We start from the raw sequence: 13,034 nt of genomic DNA on the forward strand, positions 1-13,034 counted from the left end.
AAAGCTCAGAAGTTTCACTGAAAATGCCCAGTAATAAAGCTTTCAGATTCCACATTAAAACTTATAAAAAAAATTATTTACACACCAATTGTCATAGATTAGGTGTTGTTTACATCAGTTAATCAGTTTGTTAGCCTGTGTCCCTTTCCATAATCTATGATATGTATAGGTTTGCAAATTAATCATAGAGGGATTGAGTCTTGATGTTCATCTGCCCCAATTTTGTCAAATTACAACATTTAGATCAGTCTCCATTCTGCAGAATAAGAATAGTGTTAACCACTGCAGTAAATCTGAATATTTTTCTTAAATATAAATGGTAACACAAATGCAACCGAAATACAAAAACTAGTTACAGCTTCACGATTTAGCCTTGCACTGCAAAAGTAACCCACTACACCCCTAAGCCTCATAAGAGGTGTGTGGGGGGTATTGCAACAAAAAAGAAAACATCTGGCTGGGAGTCTAGGAATGTGAGCAATGTGTTATGTTCTGTTCTCTTGATCTTGCTATCAAGATGCACAAAGCATAAGAGTGCAATAAAGTGGTCTGTATACTCTATGGTGGAATTAAAAGCTGATCCATTTTAAAACATAAGAAAACAATTAAAGGAAATTGTGTTGTGCAAGGAGAATTATTAGATAAATGGTGGTTGATGAAGGAGATTTATCAAAATTTATAAACTGTCCAGTTCCCACTTACAACATGCTTTAAACAGGATTATAATTTAAGGGGTTGTATATGGGAGTTCAGGTGATAATATATATATATTTTTTTCACTTTGTTTTCTCACTACATAACTTAATTAAATATATAATTAGTTGTCTAAATGAAGCAGAGTAATAGCTGTTGGAATGGCCCCTTTTGTACTTTGTCAAAACTGTATTTATTAATACTAAGAATACTAGCATTCTTAGTATTAATACTAAGAATATTAATATTAGAATAGTAATACTGGCCCTTCACACCACTCTTGAGCACCTGGACAAGAGGAACACCTATGCCATGATGTTATTTATTGACTTCAGCTCAGCCTTCAACACAATTGTGCCAGGCAGGTTGGTGGTCAAACTCAGGGGTCTGGGCCTCAGCAACTCCATCTGCAACTGGGTCCTGGACTTCCTGACAGGCAGACCCCAAGTGGTGAGGATTGGAAACAAAACCTCATCCCCTCTGATCCTCAACACGGGGCCCCCCCAGGGCTGCTGCCTGAGCCCACGGCTGTAGTCTCAATTTACACATGACTGTGTGACTAGATTTAACAGCAACCGCATCATCAAGTTTCCTGACGACCACAGCTTATCAGCAACAATGATGAAAGGGCCTACAGGAGCGAGGTAGCTAGTGGAGTGGTGCCAGAACAACAACCTCACACTTAACATCCGCAAAACAAAAGAGATTATAGTGGACTTCAGGAGGCACAGTGGAAGTCACACACCCATCATCATTCACGGGGCTCCAGTCGAGCTGTCAGTACCTTCAGGTTCCTCGGCCTCCACATCTCTGAGAGGCTGAGCTAGTCAGAGAACACTACTGCCGTCCTCAATAAAGCCCACCAGTGCCTTTGCTTCCTGAGACAGTTAAGGAAGTGGGGGATAAGCAAGACAATGCTCACCAATGTTTACTGTAATACAATTGAGAGTGTCCTGACTGGTGGTATTACGGTGTGGTATGGTGGAGCTACAGTACAGGACAGAAAAGCCATACAGAGGGTTGTGAGGTCCGCAAAGAAAATCACTTTCTCTAATGTTACTGGGTACAGCTGAACGAGTTAGCATTCCAATGCACTTTTTTGTATATGGCAAATAAAGAAATCTTGAATCTAAGAACAAAACTGCTACATAGGGTACATGCTAAAGGCTTTGACAAAAATATTTGCATATTACCTAACTTGCTTACAGTTATGACTGCAGGGCACAGCACTTCTTGTGAAATTCTAGTATAAGTCTAAAACAATGCTGCCTCAGTACCAAGAAAGGTTTGCAGGAAAATAAACCTATGTTTCAACTGTAATGTTTCAACCTATGTTTCATCCAATAAGGTAATTTTAACCATTCAAAGTTAGTCTAGCTATATACACATTTCAAGGTGCTATCAGAAGAGGTGGCAGATCTAATGAGCACAGTGTATGGGAAGTTTCTTACTACAAGAAACTTTACATGGTGTACCATATGTAAAGATCTGTTGTTATATTGAATATTATATTAAAAGAGTACCTGTACAAGATAAAATTGAACATGTAACAGCTACTGTACATGTAGCTGCGCAGCTACATACTGCCTGATCGGCCAATTCTTCTTTTAAGAACATATTCAAACAGGAAATAAGTTATTTTGACACTATTCATGAGAGGGCAAATCCCCTGCAAAAGGAATTCGGTTTAGACATGTGCAAACAATAGGCGACAAGGATGCATGTACTGTACATACTGTATTTGGAACAGAATAGGAGGCAATTACGGTACTTACTTTATTGACCTACAGTAGATGGGAAAGTTTCTTTGCCGGCAGGTAAAAGACATAACACAATACATTTATCACAGCATGAATCCACTAACAAATAAGAAACAAGATGAAGAAATATACCTGTTTATAAATTAATTAAAATATATAATTACTTGACTAAATTAAACAGAGTAATAGCTGTTGGAATAAAAGATAACTTAGTTCTCTTGCACTTTAATCTACATATTCTAAATCAACACCCTGATGAAAGGAACTCAAATTCACTATGCAAGAGGAGGTCTTGACAGTCAATGATTATAATTACCTTCTGCACTATTTGTTTCATGTAGATGTCTGACAGCTATAGCTGTTGTGTACTGATAATTTTGCTGGTTACTTTTATTATCTAGAGCCATGGTAGCTCAGATGGCCCGGGTGTCTAGCTCCTAACCAGAAGATCCTGGGTTCAATCCCAGGTAGGTGCAAGTGATGGAGGTTGCTCTAATTCCTTCCAGACGGCCCCTAGGTCCACTCAGCCTGCTTTTCAAATGAGTACTTAGGGTTAATCCTTCCGGGGGTAATAGGCTGGCCGGAGCGTGATGCTGACCACATCACCTCCACTTCAAGTGTCAGATGGTTTAGAAAAAATGGTGGCACTTTCCCCCAAATTCCTCATGGGCCTTTATGGCCTGGAAAGGGGACCTACAGTACCTAACTTTATTATGCTGCTTAGTCTGTTTTTATCACGTGCATTAAGGATACCAAACCAGGCTACTGCAACGAATGTTGGAACAGATTCAATTGAAGTTTTAAAGAATAAAGTTATTGTTGTACTACACAAACACTTTAAAAGGGCCATATCTCTTTAGTCAAAAGGAGATTGGAATCTCTTGGTTGACCAACCAACCCAAATATTTCAGTACCAATTGTCAAGTAGGGACATGAGGACAGTAAAAAGGAAACATTTTTTTACAGGTAATGGATATCTGGAACAAACTACTTGGGTTTGCTGTTGGAAATAATCCTGGACATAACCTTGGGTTAATAAATTCCTAGCAACCAAGCAGGAAAATGTGACAAATGTCCTCCTCTGTTTTCTAATTGTGACTTTGTTCTTACAGTATACACTGTACATGATCTGCAGACATGCATCAACATGATATTCTGACTGAATATGATTCCTGTACTCCAGCAACAGCACTTTGACATTACCGTAATGCAAGATGACTAATTTCCCCACATTGCCTATACTGTGAGAAATTGACTGCTGAATACATTTGGCTGGTCTGCATTGTTAACTGTAAACTTTCCTACACCAGTTCAGACGTCTGGATGACTTGACATGGAGCCAGGGGTGTCACACCAGCATTTCTGCCCATGGTCAAAGACGGGTATTATTTGACATTTTATAGTTTCATTCCCTTATGCTTGCCCATGTCAATGGCTATGTGTGCAATGTCACGGCTATAGCTGTGGTCTGAGTCACGAGGTCTGAGTCAGTTCTCAACCAAAGTGCATACAGTATGAAGCAGATGGGCCAAGCTTTTCCCTGTTTCTTTTGTGTATTGCCTGTTTCCGTGAGTTTCAGACAGATTCTTCTCAAAGGTGATTTGTATAACTTTACAAATTTCCCGAACATATTGGGAAATTGTTATAATACCAACCCAGGATTTTGAATCATATGATATATCAATCAGTTCTACTTGCCCTTTCAAAACAACTCTTATTATTGGATTAATGTGGAGCATGTGGAAAATTGATTTTATGAAGAAAAACAACTTTTGCGTGGGTCTGTGACAACTTCTGGCATAGACTGGGCTAGCAAGAGTCTGTTACCATTAGAATCTTGGCTGTTTCTAAAAAAATTGGGTTTTTGAATTAGGGTTTGATTTGATGTGTTAAGTGAGACACTAAACATGCAATCAATCAGGAATTTGCTCTTTGACAAAAAATTATACTGTGAGGCTGCGGATCAACACACCGGATCCTAGAGTGGAATATCCAAAATGTAGAATGTCTTTTTAAATAGGGCATACCACACTTTTGAGCAGGGCCTTCTCCCTTTAAAGAGAAAGTCTTCCATTGCATAACACATTGAGTCAATTAGGATTTTGCAGGTTATTCATTAGAAGTTGCAGGTACTTACACTAAAGCCAACTCCAGATGCTGAATACCTACTTTTTTCATGTATAGAGTGGAGATCTTAAAAATCATATTGTGAGGATCTTTTAATAAATAAGGTGACAGATTATCTCAGGGTAGAGGATGTATTTGCATAAAGATACATTTATTTGATGTTTGAAAGGGCTTGATAAGGCCTTGGATAAAACTAATAATTAGGCCATGTGGCACATCACTTTTCCACATAATCTCTGAACGTGTTTAGGCATGTGTCACACTGTTCAAAAATATTCAGTTGCACTAGAAATCTATGACAAGCTCCTGGTGCCAAAACTTACTGTAACTGTCGACTTGCACTGAACTGTCTTACAGTACTTGCACTGTCAGGTACTCTACAGATCTGCTAGACTGGCACTTCTTTCAGGGTATGGCGAGATGTACAGTAAATGAAGGGGTACCACTTCAGAGATGTGAGATTGGTGGTCCAGTATCTCTCATAACACTGTAAAGACTTATGGTGGGTTTGTGTTTCCTGGTATTATTATATGGAATGATGAGATGACCTACTGTAGCAGCCATCTTCGAAAATGTCCTCCAACAACTGCAAAGCTTAGGTGGCAGGAACATTCACAGCATCACCCTGGCAGAGAAAATGAACACAAAACTGAACCTAATATTTCCGAACCACTTCATTATAGGAGAAAGAGAGGTGTTTATGTCTACTTTCACATTGTGACTCAAACAGGTTTTGGCTCCTGTAAGATGCTCTGCAGGGAATGAAAATATTCTATAAAATTCAGTAAACTTTCAAATGCTGCAGAGACCTTTTATTTTATTTAATTAATGAACAAGGTTTGGTTTGATGTATAAAATGAAATCCTAAACATTCAATCAATTAAGGCTTTGCTCTTTGACAACAAAATATACAGTAATGTGAGTCTGAAAAACTACCATAAAAATGTAATTTCTGATCACAGGTCAAACGTGCTGTATAGTGATGCATATCTAATTCACACCTCCTTCTTAGTTCAGAGGCTTAGACTTGAGTGTCAGTGTTTGAATTAAAATTTATTTTGAACTTAACATAATTCTAGACCTAACTTGGCTGTAAGGTATTTAAAGATAAAAGAAGAATGAATGAAATGCCAAATTCTACAAAATAATAAAAAATAAAAATACCATGAGAGTATGAAAATTCTTATTTAGAAATGGTGTTGCCTATTTACAATGTAACTGACATATATTGAGCTAGATTAAACCATATTCTGTTCCACCATGATGCAAGGTATCATTTTCAGTACCTCATATGTCTTGTAAGGATTATCACAGCGGTGTTATAAATGAAACTCCCTCTAGACTTGAGTGAGCCAAGAGCTATAAATCCATCAATAACTGATTTATTATTTAGTGTGCCCCCTGGTTAATGGGCAATTATATTATCATTTATCAGTAGCTACCTTGTCTCCAGGTGACAATAAGAATTTGGTTCACCGGCATCGTTTTTTCTCGGTCAAAGAAAATGGGTTTGCTCAGTCAAAGAAATGGCCTGGTGACGTAGACAAAGAAAACAAACCTTCCAATTGAGCCACTGCCACACTGCTTGCACATGTTGGTCCACAGCTGTCACTTCCTCCACATATTATCAGATCTCTTTTACACTTTGCAAAAAGACAACATGCTGAGTGGGAGGTAGAAACTAATGATCAACAAAGCCAGCTGTTTGGAACTCCAAAGAGGGAAATTTTGCAATTGTGCTTGAGACTTTAAAGTTGCATTTTATTTTGGTTGAGGCTTTATGGTTTTGGGGTTTTGTATCTGACCTATTATCATAAAAAATATTTTATTAAGTAGTTTTTCTTTTATAGCCTATTCTTTTATCATCCTTTGTACCTGTGGTCTACAACTATTAGGCTAACAATAGTTCTTGTTTTTAACATAATGGTGCCTATCCATAATGAAACGATTTAAAGGACCTTTATCATATCACCCAAACAGGATAACTTTCACTGTTTCTTTACGTGTCATTTAGATGTAACATATTATTAAACCAATGACATATAAAACAAGGAGGAATTGTGAATGTTGGATGTTTAATACATGGCTTTGTATTCAGCTGGCACTGTGACCTTGTTAAAACTTGAAGCTGCTGTATAACTTTGGTTTCTTTGCAATCTTTTCATTAAAGGATTGATAATCAAGGGGCTCCCAGAAAAGTAAGTTGAACTCTGTGTCTAAATGTTTTGCGTTCAAGCCTGGGTTATTTCACTGGCAACTGCAATGAGTATATATTGTACGAAGCAAAGGTGACAAATGAAACAGCACCACAAGAGCAGAGCTGGCATCAAGTTGAGTTGGGCAGGACTTTCATGGCATTCAGCACAACAGAAACTCCAACAACTCCCAGTACTGCCTCCAGGCAGTACTGCTGTTTCTGCAGTTGGAACCAACAGTCCTGGCAAGTGCAACACATCAGTAGATAAAGAACTTGATGTGCTGGTTGGTAGGAGAAGGAGCAACAGAAGTTGTTACTCTGACCCAAATAAACAAGTGCCCATTCCATATTGCTTGGGTGTAAAATAAAAAAAGTAGTCTAACAAAACATTAAACCATGGAGTTAAAATTACTGACTACAAGTGTTGGATTCTCCTGAGGCAGTGCCCTTGATTTAACAAAAGCTCACACCTAAAACAGAGGTGAATGTTAAATGTATTTTATATTTTGTGTACTTTCTATATGTCCACAAAATACTACATCATGGAAACAATATCAATAGTCAATGCCACAATACATTTCCTTTTATTTATTTTTCACACTAAAAGCTGCATTAACATTTTCATTATCAACCAGAGGGTGTGAAGGAAGCTGTAAGGTCTAGCAGTCACCAATGACATTAATGCCTTTTGTGATTATTCTTGAGAATGTATTACCTATTGTCCTATTTGTATGTTAACTAAATTTCTTTTAATCACATTTTAGTTTTTACAGTATTGTACATGCTTTTCTGGAATAAATATCCCTTGTTTTATTAATTTATAAGTTTATTCTTTCAGAGACTAAAAATATTATTTTTCTGTCTAAAGAGCATCCTCAGAAAATGATAAAAAGCTCAAAGTGGGTCAAGAAAATAGTTACAAGTACTCAGCAATTTAGATGAGAATAATACATAAACTTTCTTTCTCTTTATGCCTCAGGATATATTTTCTATGTTTTAATTTATAGGGGGGATCCAGCTTCTGGATTATTTCAAAGCTTGGTGTCATCAAGGTTAATCAGTTAATTAATTCACACTGTGGGCATTCATTGAGTGAGACATGAAACCAGGGTTCTTCAGCACTTCTTGGGTAATCAAAGCAGTTATTGGTCCACACTTTGTTTACTGAGTACTTGATCAAATAACGTGTTGTCCTTTAGTTTATGTTATTTTCTTTCTTTTTGAAGCGTCACAACAGTGCAGATGGTATATCTCATATCTGTTGTGCTTTGTAAGTTACTTTTTTTTAAATCTTATGATGGAGACCATTATGAACTGTTCTCAGCTGGAGAGTCTGCACAGCACCTTCCACCTTCATACCCCCATTCTCAGACTTAATCAGTAACCAGCCACAGAAAATGTGTTTGGTTACCAAAATAATTATTTCACTGCATGAGTACATTGACCTCTGCTAATCAATATCAGCTTCATGTCAACTCCCAGGAGTATAGTCGGAACATCTGGTTTTCACTTGGAGTCCCACTTTATCACACTCATGATAATTTGTTCCTTGTTTCTAGTACAGATCAATTTCATAGTACTATGTTAAGGGCTAGCTGTTTAATTCATTTACTTTTAATTACTGCAGATGTACTAAATTAATATATTTCTTTCAAATTATCTTTATTATTTGTGCATGGTCTCTGGTAGGCAGTATTTGTAATATAAACTATTTGTATTAACAAGCCTATGAGTTTGGTTTTGGCAGCAAGATAAAGGGTGATGCTTCAAAGACTTCTTCCCAGATATATAGTTGTTTTCTTCTTCTTTGTTTTTGTGTTTTTTATCATTGACATTCCCATACAAAGCTAGTTAAAACACAGATTAATTGTGAAATCTGTATTATTTCATTAACACTAATTTTGCCAAGTATTTGATATTAAATGTCAGAAACTGCAATCATTCATCTGGATTGTCCAGATATCCTGTCAAAAGCTGAGTTCCTATAAATGAAATAAGGCTGTTACTACAAATAGAGTTTTTTTTTCCTGAAGTTGGGATGAAAATATTTCCCTTTCTGTTAATAAAACACTACAACATTTTTATTTTATAGTAACATACAGAATTTTAAGTTTAAAAAACATTCTTACTAAGAAACAGATAAGGATGAAGCTTTGGTTTAAATTTAAAATACCTAACGTTTTCTTGGTAATTTCTTGGTAAATTGATAAATAATTTTTTGTTTGAGTAATAGAGACGTGACTTTTCCAATAAATACAAGTAAAATTATTCCTGCTGTGGTTTATTTGTCTTTACATGGTCTTTTTCTTGCTGTTTATTTTAGGAGGCATACTGTTTGCTATCAGTATTTTTTGCATATAAAGTGATGTTATTCTGTGATAAAACCTGGGGTCACATATAGGGCATTCCAGTGTTGTGTGCAAGATCACCTAGATATACCAGAGTGGAGCCAAACAGTAATTCTCTTTTAATACTCCAAATAAGCAAACCTGCATTGAATTTAGCAATGGTGGAGAATGTTTCTCTATGCTGGTCCTTGTCAGATTCTGGAAGCCCCATGGATGAAACACAGCATAATTTAAACCATGACCATAATACTGCTCTGATCCAGTAGAGGTTTATGCACCAAACTGATTATTAGGTTGCCCTATCGTATTGGGTTAGTTGTTAGAGCTCAAGAGAGGAAGCTAGAAGAGTCTGGTTTCCATTCATTACTTGCCCTGTCAGTGCATGGCCACCAAGGAGTTTGTGAATGTATCTTAGATCGGTAGAACAGATGAAAGGCTTGTCAAACTCTTAAGGGCTTTAACACAGACAGTGTTTCATAGCTGCAAATATATGTTGAATAAGAGGCGTGAGGGGGTGCATTTTTGGAGTGTTTTGAATTCTTGCTCAACTTGGAAATACAGGAAGTACACAACACATTGCATTGAAAGCAGAAAGATAAGTTGTAATTGAAGATGCTTGTACATCCTCCACGTTTCTAGAGCCACAACCTCCTTCAAATTAAAAATTGCTAGGATGCGAAGGCTAAGCAATAAAATTAATGTTTGAATACAGTTTCAAAGAAAGAAAACTTACAGCTGATGTAATAGAATAACAAATAAAACGTAATTAAAAGTCAAACCATGCACATACTGTAGGAAACTTAATCTGGTATTTACCTATACATTCTTGGTAAACTGATGTTCTTTTAAGATTAATGACGAGACAAACATTGATTTTGCCGTTAAGAAAATAGCTCAGGACAAATTCCAATTTTGAATAAAAAGGTGAGGAGGTTATGTTTAAAACAGTGTCTTTATTTTAAGTGTACTCCACCATGTTAACCCCATTCCTCTGCCTCCATCTGCAGTGTTGTCTACCATTCCCCTTTCCACAGTGACAAACTGGAATGTTTTGTAACATTGGTCCTGATGGTCTAACTTCAGTGCTGCATAAAATGGTTGCTTTCTGCATCCTCCACACTGCACCCAACTGCCTCTATTCTTTCTCCCTGCCAAATAATTTTTCATTAAATTACAAGCTTTTCAGTAAACAGGGGGAAAGCATTCACATGAATAACTCACAGTATTTCTACAGATTTTTGTGGTCTTAATTTTAAGAAAACTGTGGATATGTCAGCAGAAAGAAAATGACAAAAAATGAATGATGATGGCTGTTATACTACCACATGCAGTTTTGAGGGCACTCTATAGAGCAGTAAATGTGTCTGATGTACAGTACATTTCTTATTATGTAGAGTCACCAGCAGTTCAGCTTGTCATTAAATTAAATAAAGGTTGATTACTGCTTTAATCTAATCCTTCCAGCATATACTACTGGAAGAAACTTCAGTCCTCCAGTGTGTTATGTGTAAATCTTGGTGCTGTCATATAGAAGCAGTTTAAATTAAAGATTAAATTGACATTTTTTGAAGAAATGCAACATTACAGTATCATAGGTACTGTATGTTGTTAATAGAGTGCTGAATCACTCTTTTTAATATACTCACAAATTGTTTGCTTGTCTGTTTGGAGGGTTTTCAATACCAGTATACAGTAATACATTTTAATTTGCGGTTTACTGAGGCCATGTTGTAGTCAGAGGTGGACCATATCCATTAGAATAGTTAATCATGGTAAATTTGCAGAGTATGTTTTGCTGTTGGCAAATGACTGTACCATTCTTACAGTGTATAGAATATTTTACCATAATACTGCATATCACAGCATGTTTAAATAATGGATCTTCCTTTCAATATCCACTCATTTAAAATGTGAAGGTTGTCATATTCAACTATAAAATGACATTTATAGTTTATAGAATTGTAGACATGGTGTACTAAAATGCATCATTGTGTAGAACCATTATCTAATCTTGCAGGTTATGATGGGGTAATGGTTAAAAAAATGCCAGGAATGGACACAGGATCAACAATCCATGATTGTCTTCCCAGAGAAACCTAGGGCAGAGAAAACTGCAGTAGATTTTTTTTATACTAAAGTATAAAACAGGCAAGGTAACAAACATACAGAAACCTAGCATGATCTTTTGTCTGGGCTGCACGATGTGCAGTACATGGGATTTATATTATACTATGTAAGATAATAATTCAAAAAACAGTTGTGGAAACTCCTGTACAGAAAGTCTAGCAAGTCAGTATCAAAGGCTTATGCATCAATAAGCTTTCTAATAGAGGGTGCTTTTCGAAGAGTTGTATGCTAGTTGGGGAGCACTAACAAAAATAGCAATAATTTCCCGCCACGTAAAGCACATATTTGTATTTCCTTGCAGGAAAAAATGCTGTGAAGGTTTTAAATTTGTGCTGGGACAATGCATTCCAGAAGGTAATGTAACAATTTTGCAAAGTGCAGTTTGGAAAAACCATGTGTTGTTTCTTTTGTACTTTCCCTTTCCTGTAAACCAAATGTGGAATACTTTCTTCTAGCTAGAAACACAATGTTTTTACAATGCTACCAGTGGTGTATTGTGCTCATACAGGGAGTTTAGTTTTGAATCATGTGATGAGTGAGTCATGGCTTGTAGCGTGATATAACTATGTTACCTTAAGAACTGATTTTTTTTTTCTTTCATTGTTCTACAGCAGCAATTGAAATTACTCAACATCATCATCTGATTCCTCTGCCTGGGAATTATAGTAGCAAAAGCTGATGTAGCTTTTCCACCTTTTATAGTCCTTGATTTTTAAAAAAAGACTCCACAGGCAACATAGAGAGATCCAAATGAATAATTTAAACACAAGACAGGAAAAGATTTACAAAAAAAATCAGAGCTATGATACTCACACATCTTTCTGCTGAGCCACAGGTCTGACAGTTAATATTTATAAGTGAGGCTAAATTAAGTCATAATTGGTTCTGTTAAATTGTACTGGATGAATATATTTATTCTTTTATGCTTATTTTTGATTGTTTCATAATTGTATATTGCTTTGTAATTGAATTCATTTATAAATGTGTTTGCTTTCATTCCTGTTATGTCCTTGACATTGTTCCAGACTATGATGTGTGTGCAGGAGCACCCTGTGAGCAGCAGTGCACCGATCATTTTGGTCGAGTGCTTTGTACCTGCTACGCTGGGTACCGTTACGACAGAGAGAGGCACAGAAACAGAGAGAAGCCTTATTGCCTTGGTGAGAACTGTAGATTTTTCTTTGGGATCAGTCATTGTTTGTGAGTCGTCTGTACAGATGTGCTAGAAACAAGTATGGTGTGTGGTCTCCTTAGCTAACACAGTAACAAGTGTGCCAAAAACAGCAAGGACCTAGAATTCATTAGTTAATCCAGTATATCTAATATAGCCTTGAACTCAATCTGTATACTGCAAAATAACAAATGTTCATTTCAAGACTGGGTGGATAAATGACAAAAAAAACTAAGGCTTCAGTCCCTAATTACAAGATTCTTTTTAAACTGCATTCTCCCTTTCTTGAAAAATGTTTATTTTAAGTTGTTTTGTTTTTCTTACCTTATTTCTATTTTATCTGAGTTTCTACTTCTTAATGTACTATATTTAAACAAATTTGTGTACAGTGTTTCTATATTAGTTTCATGTCCTATTAATGTATATTTATAAAACACCTTTCCAAACCCAAGAATGCTGAAATTATCAATGTTTATGTAATGGTTTTATAATTGTTTATATTGTTTTGCCTTTTTAGTTTATTTAAAATTTCTTCATATTAGGGAGCTAATTGGAATGCTTTGGTAGGTCTAAGTGTAATATTTCTTTTAATTTCACAATCCCATGTCTCA

At 36.2% G+C, this 13,034-nt stretch overlaps 1 protein-coding gene across 2 annotated transcripts in view; it reads left to right on the top strand.

The window, feature by feature from the left end:
- The window catches only part of ccbe1 (collagen and calcium binding EGF domains 1), a 52,904-nt gene that overhangs the window by 24,790 nt on the left and 15,080 nt on the right, over positions 1 to 13,034 (top strand). For both annotated transcript variants that reach the window (XM_006627211.3, XM_015338711.2), the window contains 2 exons: positions 11,554 to 11,606; positions 12,278 to 12,412. In XM_006627211.3, coding sequence (XP_006627274.3) covers positions 11,554 to 11,606; positions 12,278 to 12,412 — 188 coding nt within the window. The remainder of the gene's footprint in view (positions 1 to 11,553; positions 11,607 to 12,277; positions 12,413 to 13,034) is intronic.

This window comes from Lepisosteus oculatus, chromosome 3 (assembly GCF_040954835.1).
Source record: "Lepisosteus oculatus isolate fLepOcu1 chromosome 3, fLepOcu1.hap2, whole genome shotgun sequence".
Classification (NCBI taxonomy): domain Eukaryota; kingdom Metazoa; phylum Chordata; class Actinopteri; order Semionotiformes; family Lepisosteidae; genus Lepisosteus; species Lepisosteus oculatus.